Raw genomic sequence first — 26,968 nt, 5'->3', positions numbered from 1 at the left:
TCATCTCCCGTCAATAGGATGGATAAGTGGGAATCCTTAACAGATGAAGAATTACCACGAAAAATTTTGTTTATTTAAATGTACCAGGAACAAGTTGCAAATATCTCTTTTATAATCTGGCTGCTGCTGTCAGATATCTAATCAGCTGTCAAAGAATTAGGGCACAAAAAATAAAACCACAGTTCAGGAAGCTGCAACACACTTCAACATGACTTTTATTCATGATGTCAATCAGAGAAGCAACTCCGAGAAAATTGAAAGTCAGTTTCTTTATAGAGGGGATTGGATAGAGTAATATGAAAGTATCTATAAGGTAACAAATGTTTCCAGCATTATTAGAGGCCTTTTTAGTGACCTGGAAAACGAAGCTGCTTGGTTTTCCATAGTCCATTTCCATTATTCGTGAATCAGGGTTGCCACCCCTAGTAATTTATCACTGTTTCTAGTTATTTTTTACGTTGTCAAGTGATTTTCGGTACTTGTATATTATTCAGAACACACTCAATAAGTGAAGTTAGGTTCTTTCGTGAAACAAACTACGATGCAGGTACATTTTAACCAAATACTTGGTACTTGTTCATTATTCAATTGATTCAGTTCAATTCAGAACACACACAAGAATTTTCCTGAGAAAATCCGGTTTCATAGCTACGCTCAATTTAGTTTGCTATGCATAGTGATAAGAGATAGTGTCTGAACATGGATTTTGAAATGAAGATTAGGGGGTTGCCAAAGACTGCCAGAGTACATGTGGCGGGCGGCATTAAAAGCAGAAGGAACACCCCCATTTAACACGATTCTGAACGACATTTCTGTGTTCTGGGTACATCATTCTAAGTCGTAATTTTACAATTTTCCTTATAAAGTATTATATTTTCATCATATTTTGTTTTATTTCATTAGCTTTATCAAAAGTTCGGGCTGAGTATTTGCAGTGCATTACATCATATACCTGACTTAACCTAACCTAATCACCTCTGTACATAAAATATTTCATTAAAATGTACCTGCATCGTAGTTTGTTTTACGAAAGAACCTAACCTCACTTATTGAGTGTCTTCTGAATAATACACGAGCACCTGATATTCTTCTAGCTAGTTATTTTTGTTCTATTATATTATATTATTAAGTATAAACTTAAATATTATATTTTCATCATGTTTTGGCATTAATTATTAGGATTAACATAACTTTACTTCCTGGGTGTGTTCCGTATAACTAACAAGCACTTTTTTTTTTTTATTAAAGAATCAATAAGACCGATGCTCATCGAAATCTGTGAAGGGTGAGACAATTTTTTTCCATTAAAATACAAAAAGGTCATTTTCAAAATTGTGGCTGGTGTCCCAGCAATTTTACCAGCTTAAATAGAGTAAAACGAAAATAGTTTCTATATTTTCTGGGGGAAAAACTGAGGTTTTGAATCGACAAAGAAAAAAATAAATACAAAGCAAATATTTTGATTAGATCACAGATAAACAATTTTCAGTGATCGGGGTATAAGCCAATGGTACCAATTCCTGAAAATACAGGGAGGAAGCAAATATTTTGTTATATTCTCTGCATAAAGATACAAATGGTATTTTCAAATTTCAAGGGTTTCGCTTGAGAAAAAACAAAACGTCAATCTAATTTTCCACATTTAGGGGAGTAGTTTTACCCTCTTTCTGTAGGTGCGTCTGTATAGAACTTGGTAAAGAAACAAAATCTATTAATGACAATGATAAAGAGTATTATAATTCTAGTGATTTTCCCCCCAAGAATCTAGTGTTTTTGTTTTACCGGGTGGGAACCCTGTTCGTGATTAGTGGATAAATTGCTAGACCATTATTTGCGAGAAGAAAAGAATTGACCAGACTTGGAAAGCGACTCCAGAACACTAGAAGAAAGTGATCTTGCCTAGCGAGATTTGGAACTAATTTCATATCATTGCGTTCATGAAACCTCCTGTTTTGTCTTTTCTTCTTCATGTTACTTGCTCTTTTTGGCCAATGTCTAGGGCTAAACGGAAAGCAGGTCGTCTGAGGTTGGGGTGGGAGGATGTCATAAAGAACGATTTAAGGGAAATAGGAACTTCCAGGGAGGGTATAAAGAGGGAGGCTTTGAATAGATTGGAATGGAGGAGAAGCATGCGTAGCTGTGTTGGCCTCAGGCGGCTTGGTACTGCAGTGAGTTGTTAGTAGTAATTGTAGTTTTTCATATTATTATTGATTTTTCCATAAAATTAATAATATTTTTCAAAACATTATAAGAGAATGCCTGAAACCAATTATTTAACGCTAGTTTATACATAAAAAATGATTATAACGATGGAATCATGACCAGTATTTTAATAACTTGCTTTTCTCTCATTATTGACGACTAGTTGGTATAATTTTCGATGCCCTGACTCATTCGCGACTGGTACTTTTTGCCACCAAGTCTCGTCACGGAAACCCCTTTATATTTGTTAGTAAATACAATTGTAACTTGGTTGTTGTGAATGGCTAACACATTTTTAAGCGAAATTTTGTCACTTCAATTTAATGAAATATAAAAAAAATATATGGGCAAGTATCAATTTCCTAGAGTATGCACACCTTAGAGGAGCAAAGTACTAAATGCGATTTGGATCGACCACAATTCAAGCAGTGGTATAATTTCGCCAAAATCCTGGGTGTGTGTGTGTAAAGTTGGAGCTGATTTTCCCAAATCAAGTGAAAATGACAATGAAAAATAACCTGTTTATAAATTTAAAGGAAAATTTCACAGTTTCTCTGGATGCTTGAAATATGCAGGCTTATCCTATAAGAAATTTTGAAGAAACTAAATTTCATCAAGAGGGAGAGACAAACTGGGGTTGCGGGGGGCAGTTGCTCCCCTGCCCCATATCAAATTACACCCCTGAACAATTGCTAGGGAAAGGGCTTAAAACTCATTAGCAACCATATAATAATGCAGATAATTTTTCATAAGATTTTTCTGTTTTTTCGCTTTTTTGTGCCCTCATCGATGGATATTAATTCGTCCTCTGAAATAAATTCCCGAAAAAGTCCCATAACTCACTTTTTAGAAAATAGCCACTGAAGAAGAATCAATGTCCTCCTAGAGTTATTAAGCCTGGCATCTAGATCTCGATTTTTTTTTTGTACTTCCATTGAAACATGTCGTTTTTTCGTATTTCTAATGAAAAAATTGGGAAAACGACGAAATAACTCCCTCCCTAGATTCTGAAAAATAAATCCACCCCTACATTTTCGTCAATTGACTTCACTGGGCACGTATATAGAACGGAAGAGGGGCAGTCAAAAGTTGTAAGGCCTTGAAAGTAATTTTTAAGGGTGCTTGATATGAACTATCAAACCCACTTGTGAATTTCAAATAGATTTTTTTCTTTGATTTGAGCATTTTTTGAAAACATTTATAGTAGGATTTTTTTTCTAATTTCTCATGCAAAATATAAATATGCATTGTGTTTTAGGGACTAGGATTCGAAATTTTAACCCCCTCTTTAGGGGGGTCATGGCTTTTTTCAAACCTTCTGATCTTCATCAGCATTTTCTAAAATTAAGATCTTCTGTTAAATCCATATATTATTTTTCATAAGGGTACGTAAGCGAAATTTCATTTAATATACTCTTTATTTTTACTGTATTGCAATTGCTTTTCATTTTGTCTTGGGCAGCCAAATCTTCGGAGAAAATTAGCTTTTATTCTTCATCTAAATTTAAATATAAAGATTTTCAATGGTTTCCGTTGTAAATTTTGAGCTTAGCACCGTACCTTCACGAGGGGATGCCTCCCAAAGTTTACGTCATTGAAATTTTCCCGAGATATTTACCCATATCACGGTTTTCTAAACATTTAAAGTTATCAAGAGAACGCTGAATTACTGCTACCTGTGATACAACAAAAACTAGCTGTGGCAGTTCTACAAGAATAAATCAAAAACAAACTAAAAGATGCAGTAGTTGCTCAGACTCCTCGTTGGGATCGTACTTTTCTTAATAGTTTATTTGAAATAATTTTTCATTTAAGCTATTTTACCTTAGAAAACATATGTGCCATGTGGCACATTTGCACGAACGATGGTAGGAGAAGTGGTTCGTATAATTTACCACTTCGTGTTTCAAAGAGCTCCTATCCCATGTGTCCCCCAAGGATCCTACATATGAGCCCTACTTTCCTCTTTAACCTTGATAAATAATTTTTAAATCTCTAATGTCGCAAAAAGTGACATTGAAACTTTAAACGTACAGAGCTTATTCTGTATATGCGCGCACTCCCCCCTCTTTAAGCTAAAGTTTTACATGTGCTTTACTGAAAAATTACTTAGAGCTAAAAATATAGCTAGTAGCAAGTTGCAAGTGTATTATTTACCGATCACCTTTCAAAACATTAAAACTGAAGATGTTATTGTTCATAGCAATTCACATCAAAAGGCATTTTTATTCCTGATATTGTGTAAAATGTTTTTTATCCCATTCCAAGCACCCTTCTGTTAGAATAGTGGTCAACAACCTTTTAGCCTAAGAGTCAAATATAGCCATAGTGTCGACTAAAAAAAAAAAAAAAAAAAAAAAAAAAAAAAAAAAAAAAAAAAAAAAAAAAAAAAAAAAAAATTATTGTTTTTGCGATGAAATTTCGCCCATTAAAAGTAAAAATTGCAAAAAAAGCCTCTGTAACTAAGGGCTTTGTGATAGTCTGGAAGGCATGACATAATATATGATATGGTATACATTTATTAAAAAAGAAAACAAACACTGTTCACCATTCGTCTGCCAAGAAAGGCAATAAGCTTGGAAGGGCAAGCGAGGTTATCACCCTCAGCTAAATAAAACCACATTCATATCACGCTACTCAACACAAAAGAAACTCAACTGATGAAGAAAGAAAGGAAAAAAAAGAAAGAGGAAAAGACAAGAAGAAGACAGAAAACCAAAAATTAACAGCCAAAAAAAATCAGGGAAATGCCTTAAACAGAATAGCAGCATGGAGCGGGCTTCATATCAAAATCACTCACGAAATAAAAGAAACTTCTTTGCCCGTGACTTGAAGGCCGGAAGACTAGGCGTATTTTTCACACACTCGGGCAATATATTACAGACATGGAGACCATAATGCCGAATCACAAAAGACGCCCGAGTGATACTCTTAAAATAAAGGTTTAAGTTATCAACTTTTCTTGTATTATGATCATGATGGTCTCTAATAAAAGTAAAAAGATTTTCAAAAGCAGAGGTGAGAAGGCGATTCAAATATTTATACGAGGAAATTGTGAATTGGTAATCTCGAGTTTAGGATACATCCATTTAACTTATTCTTTTTAAAATCCTCATGACCGGGAACCTCACCAGAATCATAAAATTCCAATATTAGTTTTACAGCGCTTTTCTGAAGTTTTTGTACTCTTTTGAAACATGTTACAAAATTGTTCGCCCATACAGAGCATCCGTAGCTAATATATATACAAAATATAGAAAAATAAATCATTTTTAGAATCTTTTTTGGGACTAGATTTTTAATTCTTTGCATCACCCCATGACTTCTGCTTAATTTTTCAGCTATCGTACTTGAGCGGTTTTTCTACGACAGGTTTTCATCAATTAAAAACCCCAAATACTTCACTGTTGCTACTCTTTTTATTACATTTCCTCGAACCGTGATTTGATCATTTCCAACGCTTAAAGAAAGTCTCAAAAATAACATGAAAAAAGTTTCAGAAAAGTTTAGGGTTAAAAAATTTTGTTGAGAAAAAGTTAGAAATTCAGATACTGCATTATGAATTTTATTATACAAAACATCAAGCGAAGGCGCAGCCAGAAAGAGCAAAATGTCAACTGCAAACAGGATAACACCAGTCTCCAACAGGTAATGCTTCACTTGATCAATAAAAATGGTGAAAATGAGGGGTCCCAGGATTGACCCTTGTGTGGCCCCACACTTTATTTTCTTTTTTGAATATAAAAATTATCCATTCTGTACTATCTGATACCGATTGTGTAGATATGATGAAAACCACTCAAGACTTGAACTCTTCACCCCAATCGGGTCAAGAGTTTGAAAAAGCTCTGAATGGTCGACCGTATTGAACGCTTTTCTCATATCCAAAAACACAGCTGCCGGTATGAGACGAGCTTCAAATGCATGATTAATCCAATTTACCAATTTCAGAGCTGTCATATCCGTAGGTAGCCCTTTTCTGAACCCAGATTGGTTTTCCAATAGAATTCTATTCTTTTCAATATAATAGCTTAACTGGGCATGTACCACTTTCTCATATAACTAAGAGAAATATGAGAGAATAAAGATAGATCTTTATTCCCTCCTTTATGAAGAGAAACCACTCTTTGCAATCTCTAGTGCCATTGGGAAGACTCCAAGATCCAGAGAAAGGTTGATGAGGTGCGTCAAGACAGGTAAGACACTCGATTTTGCAGCTTTTATGAGTTTCAGCAAAAACTCATCCATCCCGCTAGAAATTGACTTTATCGTAGCCAGAAATTGTGCCGCTTCCCGTTCCGAATTTCTAGCAAATTTAACGGAATTCTCACTTGTAGACTGCCTTTCAAAAACAGATCCAAAACTCACAGATGTGCATAGGTTAGCCCACACTTGATCGCAAAGTCTTTTCTCTTCATTACCAAAATAACCAAATAGAAATTCAGCAATATGTTGAAAATCAGTAAGACGACCTTCTGTCGTCTCCATGGCTCTCAACTTGTCCTTACCATGAAAATTACCCAAAAGTTTATTTATTATTTTCCATGTGTTTTTCATATTCCCTTGATTCTCATGAAGTTCGTTTTGGAAATGAAGTTTCTGGGCTTTCCGGTTTACTGAATTTAAAATATTTCAAATTTTTTGAATTTTATAAAACTATCATCTGAATGATCCTGTAAATAATTCACATAAAGTTGGTTTTTCTCCTTCATTGAAACTAGAATATCTTTTGCTATCCATGGTTTCTTCGAAAAATTTCTATTAGGGTTTATTCTTCGCAAGGGACATGTTTCATTCATTACATTTGTCACTATCTCACTGAAGAGGTCATATGCTATATTTGGACACTTTTCATCTATTATACGCTAAAAATTTGTTTCATCCATCATATTTGCAAAACTCTTTAGGTTTTTATTTTTCGTTTCAGGGTAAAACAAAGCCCTTTCATTTCGTTTATTTTCCTTCGACTGATTCAGCTTTATTTTACTTATTAAAAGGAGGTGATCCAACCCGTCGGACACAATCACATCGGCTTGGAATCTTTCAAGTTATCCACTATTAACGAAAAAATTATCAATTAAGGTCGCCGCAAGATGCGAAACCCGAGTAGGACTAGTTACAAGAGGAAAACTATCATGCGACACCATCATAGCAACAAAATCTGAGCTATTCGCTCTTTTTAGTAAATAAATATTAAAATCTCCCATCATAAATTTATTTTTATTTTCATTGTTAATTTTATCTAATAAAAATTCAAATTCATCCATAAAAAAACTATTATGACAAGACAGATTTTTGTAAATCAATCCTAAAGTCAAATTTTCCCCCTTACTTTTTTTATTTCGATGAAAAGGGTTTCGATCCTACCTTCGAGCCATAGGGAAAGGCCATCCCTGACCCAATATTGGGTACCTTAATTAATCAAAAGGCATAGACCGGGCTCCATGGTTGTCCGTTCTCTTCGCTCGCAAACATATCCCGGAAAAGAAAAATCCCAGGGTAGCGACTTGCTAGAAACAAATGTATCACATAGGCCTACAATGCACGGCTTCTTATCTAAAAAACTTAAAATTTGACATAAAGAAGAATATGCCGTTCTAAGACCTTGACAATTCCAGGAAACGATCCCTCTTTCTGCACTCACAGGTTTTGAATATTCATAAAGATTATTCGAATTCACATATTTGCTTGGGCGATAATTCAACGAAAAATTATCGATGCATTCATCATCCCCCGCAAGTGTGTCACGAGCTTGGTTTCCAAGAATAAACCGGTTTTGTTCAAATTCATTTATGCGTCATCATATTTATTCACGCTCATTGAAGAAGGTGACTACGAAAAAAAAAGTCTGATAGGTAGAAAGAAGAAGGGAAAAGAAATAAGCTTGTTTTTCAGCCTTAATTTTCAGGAAAAATCATCGACTGCCTGCTCCCCTTGGAGGGTGCCCTTTATCTGCGAAGCAGTCAATGTATATATTCGAGCAATATTTCGTATTGTATAATCCTAATAAATGAAAACAAAACGATAGAAGAATTCCAGATATTCTTTGTTATATTAAAAAATAATTTTACGTGACTTTAAGATATCCATCAATAAATAATGATAAGACGCATCTGAGATCAAGAAACATGAAAACTCTTCGGTAAAATTTGATAAAAACAAAGCAAAACGGTTAAGTCAAACAATTCGCTGTCATCATGAAGGGAAATATGATATTGTTATAACACTTCAGCTACTGCTGTAATACTTCAGTCGATGCAGAAATTAAAACCCTTAAAGGTACTGAAAATCAATGGCGTCATTTGAGGGGAACAGGGGGACACAAGTCCAAGACCAAGGTGTTGTCCCCACCGCCTAGATTCTAGAAAATACCGTATTTTTGGGACTTTCATTGAAATTTTTTTTTGTATTTTCATTAATAAAATTTAAGAAAAAACAAAACAAATTGCATCCCCAAATCGAAAAAAACGTTTTTAACCCCTCTAGATTTTTGTGAGTTGATGCTACAACTGAAAAGATAGAGTATTAGCTATATTAGGGTATTGGTTTAATAATGATAAATATATGTACAGGTCCATTGTAATAGACCTGTATTTCGAATATATTAGGGTATGAAGCCTCCAAAATCGAAGTAAAAAAGAATAGATTCTTTCCTCTTCTCAGCTAATCTGTACTCAATTTGTTCTGAATTGGATTTCTTTTTTCGTTTTAGCTTGTATCAAAGAACCATTTGATGCTGAAGCTTAGTGCCCATTTATAACTTTAGAGAAAAACGGTACAGAGTATATCTTTTATGAATAACAAAAATCTTAGAAATTTGTAGATGATAAGTTTTATTGTTTCGCACAACATGATAGAATACAAGAAAAAACTTAATATTCGAGAAACTATTCACACAAGAGTCTGTGAAGTTTATGTGGAATGACGAAAACACATGTTACTTTTCCGCTCTGAGATATAATTCACAATCATTCATTCTAAGTAACTTCATTCATTCACAAACGTCACACCAAAAATTGAGGAGGACAAGATGACTCTCTCGAGATCCGTCAGGAATGTATTAAAATCGCCTCTCGAGAGCTCTTCAAAAATGCATTAAAAAGATTATTACAATACACCGAACCTGAATATTTGGGCACGAAACGAACATCTTATCACCAGAATCAGACCTGTACTCCCCGGAAATTTAACCAGATATTTCCAAAGTATGACTGCGTATATCAATTGGCAATAGCTAATATTATCCTGCCTCCGTTTACTTTAGGGACCCACGCACACAAAAAAAGGTCGGCAACTCTGAAAGAGGAAACAAAATTATTAGAGTACCCGCCTACATACTCGAGTACAACTATTAGGGTACAACCAAATTTTTATACTCCTTCGTGCCATACTATGTCAGGCGTTACAAAACAGTGTCCTGAAGTCGAGGTGATGGCTCACCATCTGTTTTTTTTAGTATATTTTTTTTGGCGATACCCATATTATTGCAATGTGATAAAGAGAACGAAAAAAGATTTTTTTTATTATTATAGCTATGAGCATTACCCTTGGCCATTTATGGCATTATATTATTCCTTTCCGCTTTAATTATAATAATTTTTGTATTTTTTTTTAGGACACAAATAGCAATTACGCTTTTCCTGGCACTATGCCAAATTATACCAGCAACAGGCGAAGAAGACGATGAAGTATGTCCATGTCTTGAAGAATGTGATGAGAAGGATCATGAATTTGGATCAATTGATACAGATATTAGAGATTTCGGAATTCAGCCTGTTTGTAGTGATGATAACTTTGTAAGATGTTGTCCAGAAGAGCCACCGCCGACTAAAAATCTAACAGTTGACCTTACATTGGAGGAAATTTGCTTCTTAAAGCCAGAAGAGTTGAAGAGTGTTGGTGTTGATCCAAAAGAAAAAGAAAAATGTAAAACTCTTGTTCCAGCGAATAAAATAAAAAATAAAAGTAAATACCCGAGGATAAAAGCTGGATCAACCTTCCATCCTCCAGACGAATCTTTATTTAAAACAAACTTACAAAACTCCAGGAAGTCTAACAAGAGAATTAAAAGTAAATCGAAGAAACCTGGATCGAGTCGCCGGAAACAATTCCAACGGCAACAACGGCCAAAAACTCTGTCTACATCACCGAACACTGGTCAGCATCAACAACCTTCATATCCTCCACCGATACATCCTCAGCAGCAATCTCGTCCACCTCCAAATCCCTATCAACCACAACTATCCTATATGCCACCACCAACATATCAGCCACAACCTCCTCCTTATCAGTCATATCTTTCACCTTATCAGCCACCACCCAGTTATTCTCCTCCAGTGCAGTCTTATCCTCAACAGATGACATACCAGCCAACATACATAGAAATGAGGCCATATTCACCGAGGTATCAACGCTCCTATCACGCTGATATGCCCCATTACCCAGCATATAGTGAAGCAAGACCTGTTCAAGTTTATAGCTATAATAACTGAATCTGTATGTCTAATTAAATTATTAATAAATTAATTTTTAGAAATAAGACTTCTTCCTAAAATGTGTCCATTTTCTCCATGCACTTCAAAGTGCTTAGCGTACTAGCCGTAATGAAGAAGGTAATGAAAATGAGATCTAAAATCTGAAAACAATCCATTTATACAGAGGCAGTAATTTTCGAGTAAGCGAAATCAAAGTCTGTTACTGACTATTACAAAGGGTTTTCACCTTTTGAAGCACCATCTTATTTCTTATAATATATAATTATATATATATATATATATATATATATCTTACATAAGAAGTCATGTTAAAACATATTTATAATTTTATAAGAAATGGAAATATGTTTTGATACCTATAAAACACAACGGAAGTATTACAAAAGCATTAAAACAGTGTGAAAATAGGTTTCATTATTTTGGGCACATTGAAATATGTTAACTTTTATAGAAAACCGATTTACAACCTTACCTTAGACATTGGTTCCACCTGTTCCGCCATGGCATAGAGGAAGAGCCTCCAATCATCCTGTTGGTTTGCTGCAGCTACGTGTCTTCCCACTCGGGTTGGAAAAAAGAGCTAAAGCTGCGCAGGTCAGTCCGTTAATTGTGTCGTAGTGTGTTCCTGGGCCTTCCTCAATGGGGAGTGCCTGTTAGTTACTAGTGAAGGACAGCATCCGTAGGTCATTGGTAATCTATTCGTAGGGCATGTCCTAAGTATCTTCATCTATGCACTCTTATGACATCGATTACAAGTGGTTTGTCTAGGGGCATCTCCTATTGACTGATTTGTGACTTTCTGGATCCAATAGCCTTTAGAGGCATGTATTTTCGAAAGCGGAGTTCGTTTTTCTTGCTGTTTGCTTAGGTGAGACGTCTCCAAAGCATAAATGAGTACAGGCAGCGCGTTGCTGTTAAAAAGCCGAAGTTTCAAGTGGAGGGACAGATTTCGGCATCGTCATATTTTTCGAAATGTTAAAGGTGCCATTTCTCAATTCGATTCTCACTGAAACTTATTGTGCCGTTGAGCCAGTATTTTCGATTATACTCCCTAAGTATTTAAACTAGACTACCTGTTCTACATCCTGGTCTCCAAATTTGATATTTAAGGAGGGGTGGAAGGCTGCCATGCATTTGACCTTTTTGGCGTTTATTTTCAAACCGACATTTCAGCTCTTTGTCTCAGCCCATCCAGTAGTTCTTAGAGCCTTTTTTTGTAGGAATCAAGCATTGCAATATCATCCATTGACGGAAAAATCGCTTTGCTGGTTTACAGAGTCAAAGACCTTCTTGAAATCGACAAAGATTATGTAAATCTTTGACCAACATTCACGACTTTCTTCTGTTAAGATGCACAGATTAAAATGTTGTTCATCCCAGATATACTTGTCTAACTGAGATGTGACCCTCAAAATTATGATGCGTCAATTTTGCTTCTCAGAAAAACAATTTACAAAATGTTATTTTTTTAAACATATTTCTTAATTTTAAGATAAATATTCTACCTACAACTTTTCTCTCTGCTGGATCAACGTATCTTCGTATATTCCAAACACATACCCATTAACAGGTAATATTCCCTCTAACCTAGTGACATTGGCATTAAGACGCATTCATGAAACGTTCAAAAAATGCTCCTTGATTTAGATGATAAATTCTGAGCTACCCTAGTCGAGTAGGCGGAATGCTGAGCAAGTGACGACACAAGTCCCGGTGTCGCCAATCCTTGGTTTTTGGGCGGGATCAGTGGTGTGACTGCAAACTCAACGGCCGTAAGTCTGGTGAGCTCCCGGTTAAACAAATTCTCACTTGACATTTGAATATCTGGTTCCAGGTGAGACAGAAAACGCCTGGTCCGGCTGCAAGTACAATCATAATCATTTTTAGGATTGCACTACAGCTAACAATAAAAAAAAAAAACCCGGTACTAACTAAGAACGTTCTAGAAGAAAGAATAACCATTAAGGAAGAATCTGTATTAGTAAAAAGATATAAAAATGATTCCCTTAAACCTTTGCATAATTTGTGTAAAAAAATATTAACGCTCCAGAGATTCAAAAAACAAAATTGGTTTTCAAAATGGAAATTAAATGGCACACTCAAAGGAGATGAAAATCTTTCTTAAAACGAAAAACAGACAAACCCGAAAATAAAAGCAAGCAACTCAACGAATTTTACGAACTTTTCGGAAAAAGGATTTACTTTCAAGCGAACTTTATCCTGTCCCTTTTTTTGTTCGGGGAGGGGGGGGGGGTTGTATGCCAAAACAGATGAAAATATTTCTGAATAACGTATGTTACAAATAACGGTTTTAAAGTCCACTTTAAGAATAACGGTTTCTTGAGAATGAAAGGAAACGCATACGTCTACACTTATTATATTGGGACGTTTAACATTTAAATGTACAGGCACGTGTTAAATGTACGCTGTTACATTTAAAGATCGTATCTAACATTTTCACACGTCTAAAGTACCCTACCAAGCAAGTTTTTTCCTTAGGAGGGGGGGATATCTGGCATGCAGCTATGCTTAGGATAACGTTTTGTGTGCATACTGTCGCTGTTACGCCTAAAGGTCCCAACAGCATATATATAGTCAATTAAAGATCAAATTGACTATAAAGAAGCAAGTGACGTAGCTAATTTTAGATTAGTCTTAACATTTTTATTCAATTTAATCCTTGAACTAGAGACAAAAGATAAACTGAATTTAAGAGCCATTCAACTGGAGGATTCAATGCAAACGTTTGGGCACGAAGAAAAATTCTATTAAATAAGCAAATACGAGGTAAGCCAATATTTTTTTCTACAGCTTGACTGCATTTTGTAGAATCGAAAGACAGAATTTTTAAAAACATTTTCTCTGCAATTTAGATATTTAACTGAATAAAAAAAATACAAGAACAGCCCTGAAGTCTACCGGATACAGTCATTAATAATAAAAACACAGACCTGGTTGGTAGCAGGTCCCAAGCCTTCTAACCTACCCGGGAAAAAGTAGGTAACAATGAACTAGTCAAAATAGTATTAATATTAAGTATTGCTTATGAATAATGAATGAAGCGAAGAAATGACCAAGAGAAGTATGAATGCTTTACTATTTCTTGCTTCTATGCAATCAACACTAAATTGGTTGTTACGAAAAGAAAACACTATACATAGGACTGGGCAAATTTTCTAAGTATTTAAAACAATCAATCTAAACAAGGCTGCAAAGCAATGTCTGGACGGAAATATTTTAATAAAACACTAAAACATCAAACTAAAATGGAACAATAGTTACAGGGCCAAAATATGAGCAACTGGCAAGAAAGGAAACTTAAATTGTCTTTTTGAGCTAAAACATCTAACACCATCTAGCAAATTGATAATACAAATTATGAAAAAAAAACACTGGTCGTATTTAACCTTTTTATTGTACTGTTGTTTTAAACTGGGCCCAAGATAAGAGAACTCTTTTTACCAAAAAGTTAAGGAAGACAATAATCAACATTGGTAACAAATGCAATGAACAAATAATGCTTTGATAGTCTGCGTATGCCTTCTTCAAAAAAAAAGAAAAAAAAATATTGTTATTAGAAAAACTAATGTTTATTGTTATGAAACATTTTTGAAAATATACATACATCCTCCCCAATAGATTCTGAAAAATACATTATGCCATCCTCCCTATATTTATGTAAATTGACTCCACACCAGAAAATAATAATCTCACTGGCATCCTATGTGAAAGGAGGTCGTATCATTCATTCTAGATAAAATTACTAAAATTAGAAAACTAACTCATTCTTTAAATGTCTTTCAGCTATAAGTTCTGATTCTACCAATAAATAATGACAAACACATTAAATTATTAATAATTATTTCTAATTTTGCTGTGTAGCACTGTAATGACAGCGGTACTTGTAATTTTTTTCCTGTTAGTCCCGTGTCAAAAGCAAACATATCAGTGTGCTTTTATATCAGTAGACTATAGTCTTTGAACTAGGCTACATGACCCATTTAATTCCAAGAAAAACGGAAGATTTTATCGATTGTCCTTTACTGGCCTATGAAATGAGTACTACAGTAAACAAAAGACTTCATTGAAAGTACATGTAGCTTGTTTAAGCTGCACTGAAACCATATAAACATAGAGACAATAGATTCTGCTTCTGATCAATAAATGAATCATAAAACGATTCATCAACGTAAACTGAAGTAGGGCTACAACCTTCTAGAAGCCAGAGCATCATTTGCACTTTACTGAAAACGATTTCTAATTCGAGCAATATATTTTTTTATTTCACATTGCAACAACGACAACAACACAGAAAAAATATAAGATGTCAAATTAAGAGTTTAAAAAAAGAGTTGTGTAAGAGAAAATAACTTTTAGCTCATTAGCTTGAAATCCGTCGGCATAGCTTGGGGGAGGTAGCCACTCCGTATGAGCAAGAGAATCAGTAGAATAATAAGATATATTAGAAGCCTGTCAAATTGGGATCCCTCTCATCAGTGCATCAAAATGGCAAACATCATCCAATACATGAAAACAGGAGAGTAGCCAGGTTCAGTCGAAATTCAAGCTCCATAATTATGGAGAGAAACCTACAATAGTAATAATACGATCTAAAATTAAACACAGTTGAGCGTAAGTGAATCATGGTGGCGGCTAGAGGTCCAACGTAGTAATGAGCGATCAATCCCTTATAGAAACTGAATTTAAAACCAATTGTCTAATGAAACAGAAATACCAATTGAAGCTGATTCGCGAATGATACTATTTCTCAGGTTACATGAGAGTAAAAAATGATTACGAAAGCAAAATGTCGGAAATTTTAAAAAGAGGTAAAAACTCTCGTTAACGGCAGCAAAAATAAATAAAAAACATACAATTAAAATTGTCATAGTTGTAAACCCTTGACCAGAGGTTTTCTAAGAAACCGTATTTTAGCTTAGGTAGAACTGATGTCTCTCTCGTGTTTGATCTGATGCTAGCAGTCCATTGAAGAATTGTAGTGATGACGAAGGGCTTATTTGGCAGCTAATGTTTACATCTAGTTATTTTTTATAAATTTGCTTTAATAGCACAACAGTAAATGCACAAAGAAATTTTTCACATTGAATGGCACAAATGCACAAAGAAATTTTTCACATTGAATGGCACAAAGTGCCATTCAATGTGAAAAAATGTATTCTTTGGAGCACTATACACGAAACACGTCATGTCATATATAACATGTTCAATTCGTCCCGTTTCCTTGTAGTCTTTGTCCCAGAGGACTCATTCGAAACTTAATGTTTATTTATAATTTTGAGATAAACACTATCCCAAAATCGTTTAGAGAAACCATAGAAACTTGATAGTTTATTGACGATAACAAAACTGTGTTTATAGACCTACTAATGCTGGCAAATATTATATGTACTTGTGACAATTTCGCAGCATGAAGTAGCGACAAAAAAAGTGGAAATAATCTCGACAGTAGCAATGGGAACATTTCGATAGTAGAAAGGGAAATTATTCAAAAACGTCAAGAATTATTCTGTACGAATACCAGGAAAAGCGGTCTTTATCCAGCAAGTATACATGCTTCAATGGCTTTTATGGTTTTATCCCACTTGCTTTGGTCGGCAACTCTGTCTGTCAAGAATTTAAGAACAGTTCGCTTGCTATCTCCTTTCTTCGTTTGGTTTTCTCAGGACTTGGGTCATTACATTCTCACTATAAAAATCATGATCCTTTCTAGATTCTTAATTCATTGAATTTCCTTTGGAACAAATGTCGATTACTGCCACTCTTATGTTTCAAGACTATTTTGTGAAAAAAATTCATTTTTCTAACTTGAATAGTTTAGCTTTCAAAGTGCAAGGAAACTCGTAAACACACGATTGAATCCATATATACGAGATTTTGATCATATTTCCAGATTTTGGCCATATCCCCAATATATCCAGTAGCCTTTTTTCTTTCTCGCTGAAGACGTCTATTGGTCATATGGAAATATTCGTATATACAGTCTGTCACAGGCTTGGTAAGGGAAAAAATTTTCTTTTCTGAATTTGTTTTGTTAGTGTATGATTGAAAGTCAGCATAATCTTAACAAGTAACTTATCTGAAAATTCCAAGAACAAATTGTGGCATAAAGGTTTCCCGTGGTATTTTGTCCAAGTCAGTTAATTCTCTTGTCCATGAAGCTCCGATCAGAATCCCAGCTATGTCGGTTTGCTAATCTCAATGTAAAGGCACTCTATATTTATCAGACTCCTAACCGTAAAGTTACACTAAGAAACCTGAGATCACAAGGGTTTCTCAGGGGCAGAAAAGACATGATAGACTAAAGTACTCTTCTTGCGACCAATTCTTCCCAAAGCAATTAAAGCCTTATTTGATTATTTCTCTTGTTTGTACATTATATAACTATACTAAATCAGCTCTGGAATTCTACCCGAAAAAGAAAAGACAAAAGCAGATCCCACCAATAGGTAAAAGGATAAAGATTTGTTATTATTTGGCGTTTTGCGGCGAAAACAGTAACAAGAAATATACACAAATAAACAACGATATATAATTTTAACTTCACTTTTGGAGTCGGCTACACTCCTTTTAACAAGCCTTTCAACCCAAAGTTATGTGTACCCACAGCCCGTTAGTAGAAAACAAAAGTTTACAACATAATTATTGATTTACTGCGTCATCAGTTTCTCCATTTTTCAGTTTGGTAAACATGTCGTGAAGCATTTTATTGCACATGGCTGCATATGGGTTCATTTGGGCAACCTAGAGAAAAAAAAGAAAGGTAAAAAAGAAGCAATACAGATTATTCGTACAGATGAAAATAAAAAAATTAATATTAATAAATATAGGTACAGACAAGCTCGTTAGTAGTTCCGGGCCTATGACAGATGCCACTACATGAATTTATCTTGGTGGAGAGGCAATTTAAAAAGATGACCTTTCTCTAACTTAGGTGAAGAAATTAAAAAGTCAACAAGAGATTTGTTAAAATGGGGAATTAAGTATAAGCTTTCTTTTTGCACTCCCTGTGAATTAGCTTTCTCTCCTCAATAACATTCTTTGTTCTCAGGTTAAGATAACCCAAACACCAAGTCATCTAAGACGTTTTGTCAGATAAGCCTTTGACTGTCAATTACTCAACAAAATTGTAGTATCGAACCCTAGTCAGAACTCCATAGCACTAATAGATATTAAATGTTATTATTGTTGAATTTAAGCGAAGACCAAATTTTATTTTGTTCATTCCCGTAGGAGGTTTCTTTCCTTTTTAATTTCGGATAGAGTTTATTTGGTTACTTACTATTTGACCTTCTGGTCAACAATCCTGCAATTTAATAGCTTCTTCACTATAACATTAAATAAAGCTGAAACGATTATTAATGTCTATTAACTTTGAGCTTCGTCTTCGGAAATATTAAATAAAAACTGAAAATTATTATTGGTACTCTTTCCAATTGGTTGTTTTAGTAGTATTAGCTTTGACTGTCTGGGTTAATCAAGGAGAAAAATGTTGTGTTTGGGGAAGAGTGCAATTTTACTTCAGTCCTCACAGTTTACCTTACAGTTTATTTTGATTTTCAATGTCTGTTGACATTGAAGCACCGGGGAGCACTGGCATTTCACTCATAAAATACTGAAAACAATATTGGAATGACCACAGCTAGTTCTTCAGAATTCAAACAGTCTAATGTTTCCACATTTCTGCTAAAAAAAAAAAGGTATCTATGACTACTGTGTCATATGAGACATTAAAAAGATTCGATGCCCTTGCTTCTAGGACTACATGCAACCTTTCGGCCCCAGAGACATGTTATGATGTTTCTCAGTAATTCTGACTAATGGGTTTATCTTGAAATTTTAGTCCGATGTTTTGTGGGGCTTAAGGGGCTCCTGGGGGTTGACTGCCCTCTATCCATTTTTGTCATATAGAAAAAGGCACTTCAGTATTTGCAATTGAAGGAGGAATTTACGATTTTTTAACAGTAATTTGTTCAATATACTGAGGCCGAAAATAAAAAACATAAAATGGAGACATATAACTCTTTACTTTGTCAATGCTAATGTGTGAACTATGGCTGAAAAAAAAAAGATCCTTCACTTTTTGAAAAGAAAATACATATGCAAACAACACAGGCATTATCAATGAATAAAAGACCGTCCTTTTTATTCGTTGTAACAAATCACATTCGTTAGATAGGAGGTAAAGATAAAGGATACGGCACTAGACCCTTAAAGTCCAAACCGGCGGTGCTGATCTCCGTTTCAGGGCCCTTCAGGCAAAAACTGCAATAGGAGGGGGGCAAACCATCCTGTGCTGTCGCACACCCTTCCTGCTTATCTTTCCCAGATTTCTCCAGGTACCCATTAGAGCTGGGTCGACTCTGACTGATATTACAGAGTCACGCCACTGACCCCCGTCCCAAACCAAATAACCGGCCACGCCAAAAATCGAACTCCCGCCTTCGGACAAAGGATTTCAAATCCAGCGCCTCAACCACTCGACTAGGACGATACAACCGTTTGAATTAAAAGGACGACCGATTGATTTTTGAAATCAATTTGGTGGACTGTGATGAAAAACTTGAGAGCCATGGCTAATTGGAAAAAAAAAGCAAAGACAGATAGCCTGAGTGAGAGGCAAAGCTGACATAAGTTTTTTTCAGAATTGTATAAAAATGAAGTAATTTGACTTGTTGATGGATAGTCTATCATCTATCCATCCTAGGGCAGAATTGAGGTTGGTAGGCATGGAGTAGGGGTAATTCAAGTAGTCTATCGGTTCTATTCGCTACATGTATAATCACATTCGTTAAGTAAATCTTAAACAATAAGGCAAAGATAAAGAAGATCCATTATTATTTCATTGCACGAAAGTTTTTCAAACAGAACTAGCACTTCTGTTACAAACACCTTAATTTTCAATAGAGGCCGATCAGATTAAAACGTTGGAACTAACGAGAGCCTATTTCACATTCATTATCGACTCAGATGGTACTGATATAGCAGATGCTAAATTACAAAGAAAATGAATTAAAATTTATGATTACCGCATTCCCGAAGTGGTGGTAAATAAATATCCTTGAATAAAAGAGCACCAGAATATAGATGAGCAAAATATAAGTTACTAATAACACCGAAAAAAAGAAAACAGTTCGTAAGTCAGTATTCACAAGAAAAAAGCGAATAATGCGCAACTAAGCAGGTACACTTGTGTCAAAGCCACTTTCAGTAAGGGTGATCATAAGTCTGCAAACATATACAATATAAAATGATTTTATTTTTCAACACCTTTCACGGCCATGCCGATCAGCGGCAGTTCTTGTCATAAGGCACTACACATATAAAACACATGAAAACTAAAGCCATAGCCATAGTCATACAAAATTAAACATTGATTCGAAATATCACAGATTCAAACTAAACAAGAGTCAAACGAATATAAAGAATAAAAGAATAATGAACTAAAGCAAATAAATATATAAAATTATTGACGAGTGGGTGCAGAATTGAAAATCTTGACGGAGGGAACAAAACTAGTTGCGTACCGCGTATGCCGTGCTGGTGCCGGCTGAATTTTTAGTACCGGTTGAGCTACATGTCACGGGAGCCTTTGGCACGAAGGGAGGTACTCAGGGGGGAGGATTTCACGCGGATTTTTCAAAAAACAGACACCAAATTTAAAACAAAATTCATCACGGCGTGTCGAAAGAGTTGTAAGTGAAAATTGTCTTAAAAGGGGGCAATAAGGGACTTTGGGAGATTTAGACACAACCAGAAGAGCTCGGTAATGGGTCCTTTCTAGGCGGTCCTTCTGGGCCGAAGTCAGGCCGTAATGCCAAACGGGACAAGCACATTCTACCAGCGGTCTGACAAATTCAAGAAAAATACGCAATAGGTGGGGGGTTGGGACACCATGACGAGCAAGAAGTTTTAAGGAAAGGATACCCAGGTTTGCCCTTTTGATCATCTCCTGTGTCTATTTTTACCACTTCAGGTCATGTGTGAGATATATTTCCAAGAGTTTGACACCTAAGACACCTGATAAATTCGGTAAAAAGGGATGAACTGTCCCTCAGAAAAAAAAAATTTAATGTGAGCGACTTTTCGTGACGGAAGATCATTTTGCCCTCCTCAGCTTGGCGTGACTAACTCACCATTATTCTCTCTGCCTCACTTGAAACACTTATTTTTTTTACCTAGCTCCAGTACGGATAGATCATCAACGAACATAAAGCAATCCGACTCATCATTTGCCAACTCATTTACCATAACCAAAAGAAGTAGAGGGCCTAACATTGTTCCCTGGGGAACTCCACAATATATTGGCTGGGGATCAGAATAGGTTGATTTATACTATTACTTAGTTTTATTACTTTTACCTAAAAGAAAATTCGCAACTATTCTTACTAAATATGAACAACATTAAAATTTGTCAATAGCTCGCGGATAAGGGTTCTAAGGCAGATCAAATCAAATACTTTCTTTTGGTAAATCGCGATGAGCGTTCATCTATGACCCAGCGTTCATCTATGTGCGTTAAAATCTTATCAAGCAAACTAACTAAGTAATGGCTTGTCGAACTCTTGGGAATATTACCGAATTGTTGAGGGTCAATTTTATGCAGAATAAAGGGGAATGACATAAATATAACACAAAGGGGATATCAAGGTGTGAATAATCCTTCCAAATATTTTTTTAAAGACTCCAACCACGTAATTATTGCAAAAAATACAACAAGACGTACCAAATCCAAGTAGTTGGAATAATCATCACTCCCCTGAAAAATGATGCCGCCCCTGGGCAACTGGAGAAAGGTGAGATTTACAACGTGTGCCCTTATGTTCATAAGTATAATTATACTAAACAATTTATTCGTTTATTCTCATTTTTTCTAAACGTTGTACACGGCGAAATGACTGGAAACTGGGGTAATTTTAGCTTAAATATTACAGTAAACATATTCAAATTTCCATAAAGTTTAATGATGACAAGATTTTCAACTAAAGATTTCCATATTGATGTCATTAGAAATACCTTTAATGTCCTTATATGAAATAAAGAAGGAAACTTGGATGACTGAGAATGAAACTACCTGTTCACAGCCCTGAAGGAAAATTTTAGCCTCAAGAAAATACGGAAGTCAGTTTTCGAGGGTTTAGTGCCCCGAAAAGCTAATCTAGTATGGTCATACCAATGCATACTTAGGAAGGACACAGATTTAAAGAGATAAACATCTATAAGAGCATAAAGTGAGCACAAAAGCGGAAGAGGCATTTTTAAAGCATTAGACCCTCCAAGCTCGGGGAAACATTTTGAAAGTTCGAACAAAAGTTCAGAGAAAAACACAGTTTTATCATACCGGCTAAATAAATCACAGGCAGCGCAATAGCACAGCCTAAGTAAAGAGCGATGGAGGCACAATGTATCATTTATTTATTTTGTTGTTGTTTTTTTCTTTTTTTTTGGTTTTAGACTAGGGCACTTCGTATCGAAGGAGTTGTCGTAGAAACTTCAAAATGACTCAATCGGCTGGAAATTGAAAGAGCTAGTGCCCTTTTTAATAGTCGAAAGTGATTGGAGGACAACTAACACCCCTCCCACGCCCACCCTTTCCATAAATAATATTTAATCAAAATTTTGAGATAGCCATTTTGTTCAACGTAGTTGAAAGGCCCGGAAATCATGTCTTTAAGGATGACAACCCCACAGCCCAGAGGGCAAGGGTTGTAAGTTATGCCCTGGGGTATATAAGGTTTATATAGAAAGGGTGATCGTATAAACTTCGGAGGGGCTCATTGGATTGGTAATCAGAAGTTCTAGTGCCCTTTTTAAGATTCAGAGTGATCGGAGGGTAGATACCCCCCCCCAGACTTCGTATTTTCCAGAAATGAAACTTAAAGAAATTTTGAGATGGCCGTTTGTTGTCTTAGAGACTACGAAAAAGGCTCGTTTGATTGGGAATTGGAGGGGAGCTAAACCCCTAACGCACTCACCAGTTCTCCAAACACATCCAATCAAAATTTTGAGAAAGCCATTTTGTTCAGTGTAGTCAAAAGGTCTGGAAACCGTGTCTTTGAGGATGACAACACCTCCGCCACCATCGGGGCAAGGGTTGTAAGTTATGCCCTGGGGATATAAGATTTTTACAGAAGAGGTGGTTGCATAAACTTCGGTGGAGCTCAGTGGAATGGTAATCAGAAGTTCTAGTACCAAGCGATTGGAGGGCGGATCCCTCCTCCCACATACTTCGTATTTTACCAAAATGCATCTGCTCGACATTTTGAGATGGCCATTTGTAGTCGTAGGAACTTCATAAAAGACTCATTCGATTGGAAATTGAAAGGGCCCTTTTTAATAGTCATAAGTGTTTAGAAGGCAACAAGGCCCCTCCCCAAGCCAATCAATTCCCAAAACAAATCTAATCAACATTTTGAGATAGCCATTTTGTTCAGCGTAGTTGAAAAGTCTGGAAATTATATCTTAAAGGATGACATCCCCCCAGAGCCCTCAGCTAAAGGGCTATAGGTTATGCCCGAGGGCATATAAGGTTTTTATGGAAAGCGTGGTCGTACAAACTCCGGAGGGGGCTCATTTGATTGGAAATAAAATGTTCTAGTTCCCTTTATAAGAGTCAAAGTGATTTTAGGCACCCCCACGTTTTAATTTCCACAAATGCATCCGATTAAATTTTGAGAAAGCCATTTGTTCAAAACAGTCCAAAGATCATGTAAGACAGAAAATCACAGAGTCTGGGGTGTAAGGATTGTAAGTTATGACCCAGGGATATATAAGGTTTTTATGGAAGCGGGGGGGGGGGAGTCGTATGAACTTTACAAGAGGCTCATTTGATTTAAATGTATAGTTCTAGTTCTCTTTTAAAAGTCAAACATGATGGAGAGCAACTAGCCCCCCTCCTCCCTGACATCCTCTTTTCTCAAAACACATTCAACTGAAATGGTGAGATAGTCATTTTGTTACCAAAAGTCCAAAAATCATAAAAAAATTTTTTAGGGCGGACATAATCCCCCAGAGCTCATGGGCAAGGGTTTTAAGTTATGCCCAGGGCATATAAGGCTTTTATGGAACTGGTAGTTGCTTAAACTTTGGAGCTCATTTGATTGGAATTCGGAACTTTTATTGCCCTTTTTAAGAGTCAAAAATGAATTGAGGGACGTCAGCCCTCCCCCCAAGCCTATCATTCCCCAAAAGATATCCAATCAAAATTTTAAGAGGGTTATTCTGTTCAGCATTGCTGAAAGGTACAGTATTGGAGATTTCAAACTCCACATAGTCCTCAGGACAAGGGCTGTAAGTTAGGCAATTCGTTCATTGTTTACACATAGCACATGTTATTGAGAAAGGTATACATGTTTGAACTTTACTTTCCAAGAAGACGAAGGGTATTCAGGTGAGTCTTTCAGAGAATGTTGAGGGGAGTGTTGAACTAAATTAAAACACTTTATGTGTATACAAATTATCAAAAAGGTGCAACTACTATCACTACAACCACACTACTCCATTTACAGCATTAAGGGGGAATTTGAACTAAATCGAAATGTGCTATGTGCATGCACATTGTCAAAATAGCATATCTCAAGAATTGATTTGGGTATTAAGTTAAAACTTTCAGAGAATACTTAAAGGGGAAGATCATGTCACCAAAAGGCAATATATGCACACTACTGTTATTGCTACATTTACTACTACTACTACTATTTCTATTGCAACTACTTATAGGGCTAAAAGCATTGAGAAGAAAATTTCAAGAGATTACCAAAAGACATCAGCAATGTCATAGCAATGGCTAATTGTATTAAGTTGAAAATTCCAGGACTTGATAAGAGGTACAATACGTCTGATGACAAAATACGTTTGAAATGTTTTCACTTTTTTACTTTCATACATAAAAAATTATCAAAACTTTAAGGATAAATATCAGTGTATGGCAGGGCTTCTTAAACTTTTGTAATTCCCGACCCCATTAATGATTACGAGTTTCTTAACGACCCCAACAAATATAAAAGAAAAATAAATTAATATTTTTTGATTATATATTTATTAGGTAACAATATACATATGCATATGAAAATATATACATTTAGAATTCGTTTTGAAACATACCCCGCCGCAGCAAGGTTGGGCGACAAGCTTGCTACTTGTCCCTGTAAAAAACACCCAGCAACTGAAATGTCGATTCGACGCCTTATGCGCCAGCAATGGCTCGGGAGGATCTTTATCCTTTATCCTTTGAAACATATAAAAATCTAAAATTGAAATTTGCACAAAATGTTATAGAAATGTTTTTATTATAGTTTCAAAAACAAAAGTCGATTCTGACCGTCTTAATTCTCTCGAATATATCCAAGTAGTTGCGTGGTAAATATTAAATTAAAGTTTACGTTAAAAATTTAATGAGATGGATGTGCCTGTTTTTATTGCATAACAAATGAAATCTTGGCGTAATGTTTGAAACTGCTGGATGTAAGACCTCTTCAACATTTTTATCGCTGAACGATATTGAGATTTAATGTGTGTTAAAGCTGAGAAAGTAACTTCACATAAATAGGTGGTGTTGAATGGCAGAAGTACATTTAACGCCATATCGGCGATTGTGGGAAATTCAGTTCTAGTTCCGATCCAGAATTCAGTCAAGGGCTTTTTTTGTATTTGTAGTTTTAAGTTTTAGTCACACGAATGCTTAGCAAATTCCTCTTGAGCTTTAAGTGGCAGATGATCAATCTCACTTAAGCAAATCCAAAACGGCTTTTGAATCCAAACTATTTTTTGTAAATCAATATTTAATATAAAATATATCCGGAACTGTATTTCTAGCGCTTTTAAGTGATCTACAATAGTTTTTGCAATAAAAGTTTTACAATGAATTTTCTCAATTACAAAGTTGTCGACACTGGAAAATATTTCGAACGAATTTCTTTCGACCCTACTTTTCCAAATGCTGATCTTTTTAATACAACTTTCAATTTTATCGTTTGAAGTAAATATATCGAAATTTTTACCTTAAAGAGACAAATTAAGAACGTTTAACTTCGCAAAAATATCTGACAAATAACACAGCTTGGATAGCCACAAGTCATTTTGAAAAAAAGCAGCAAATTCATATTTTCGTTCAGTTAAAAATATTTTGATCTCGACCTTTAATAACAATAATCTTTTTAAACTTTGACCTCTTGACAACCATCTTACTTCTGCATGTAATAACAAAGTTCTATAGTTGGAATCTGTATCCTTACAGATATTTGAAAATAAGCGACTGTTAAGGGCATGGCTCTTAATAAAATGTATGACCTTAATAGCATCCTGAAGCATATCGTTCAATTCTGGTGCTAATTTTTTTGCTGCAAGAGCCTGTCCTGTGGTGGCGCAGTGGGTTTGACCTTAGCTTGGTAATACGGGACCCAGAGATCGAAACATGCTGCAGCAATGCACTGCAGGGCCGAAGCAGGGACCTTAGAAGTCAAGAAGCGTCGTTAATCTGATACAAATACAAATACTGCAAGAGCCTCTCGGTGAATAAGGCAATGAGTAAAAGTTATATGATCATAATGAACAGCTTGAAAAAATGATTTAAAACCAATATTTTTGCCCGTCATCGCTCTTGCACCATCGGTTTTCGGTTTCTGATTATTTCGGTTTTAACAGATTGATAAAAATAAATCTACATTTTTTATAAATTTCTATAACATCTTCTGTTTTGTAGTAAATTTATACAAGATATTATAATGATCAGAATAGAAATGCCGGTATAAACAGTCTTTCCGAACCAGAAGATTTTATGGTATATTTATCTACGATGATTGTTATTTTTCTTTATAACAAGAATTTTACAAGTTAAAAAACATTTTTTGTTAAACTGTATTTTTACCACCCGCGACTCCATAATTTTGCTACGCGACCCCAAATGGGATCGCGACCCATAGTTTAAGAAGCCCTGGTGTATGGCAATTAGACTGACAATCCACGACCTTTTTTTCCCCCAGTGAAGCGCAAATTGTGTTCCGGTCTTGAGAAGGCATGGGGGTTATCAGCCTTACTCATGTTAATTTTTGCTCGTTTCGATTTTGAGTCGGCTATTTACTGTAATTTCTCTTCGTTTTGAAATTCATTTATTTATTGATAGTTATTTGTGATAGTTTTACGCTTGGAAGATTATTTGACTTTATTTTTGCTCATTCTTGGCTTAATGGACCTCTCTACATTTCTTTGAAAAACTTGTTTTATGGAAATTTTTTTAAAATAATCATGAAGAAAGG

The 26,968-nt window shown here is 35.4% G+C and overlaps 2 protein-coding genes across 2 annotated transcripts in view; one reads left to right on the top strand and one right to left on the bottom strand.

The window, feature by feature from the left end:
- Positions 1-248: 248 nt before the first annotated feature.
- On the top strand, positions 249-10,729 carry LOC136026778 (adhesive plaque matrix protein-like). The gene is made up of 2 exons (XM_065703478.1): positions 249-313; positions 9,818-10,729. Exons 1-2 carry the CDS (start codon positions 297-299, stop codon positions 10,692-10,694), a joined length of 894 nt encoding a protein of 297 aa, XP_065559550.1. The 5' UTR covers positions 249-296; the 3' UTR covers positions 10,695-10,729.
- Positions 10,730-12,658: 1,929 nt separating this feature from the next.
- Positions 12,659-26,968, bottom strand: part of LOC136027380 (tetratricopeptide repeat protein 36 homolog) — a 30,998-nt gene continuing 16,688 nt past the window's right edge. The window contains exon 4 of the mRNA XM_065704566.1: positions 12,659-17,459. Within this exon, the coding sequence (XP_065560638.1) occupies positions 17,358-17,459 (102 nt within the window). The 3' untranslated portion in view covers positions 12,659-17,357. The remainder of the gene's footprint in view (positions 17,460-26,968) is intronic.

Source organism: Artemia franciscana, chromosome 5, assembly GCF_032884065.1.
Source record: "Artemia franciscana chromosome 5, ASM3288406v1, whole genome shotgun sequence".
Classification (NCBI taxonomy): Eukaryota; Metazoa; Arthropoda; class Branchiopoda; order Anostraca; family Artemiidae; genus Artemia; species Artemia franciscana.
The sequence above is the reverse complement of the archived record's forward strand: the minus strand, read 5'-3'. Positions and strand labels throughout refer to the sequence as shown.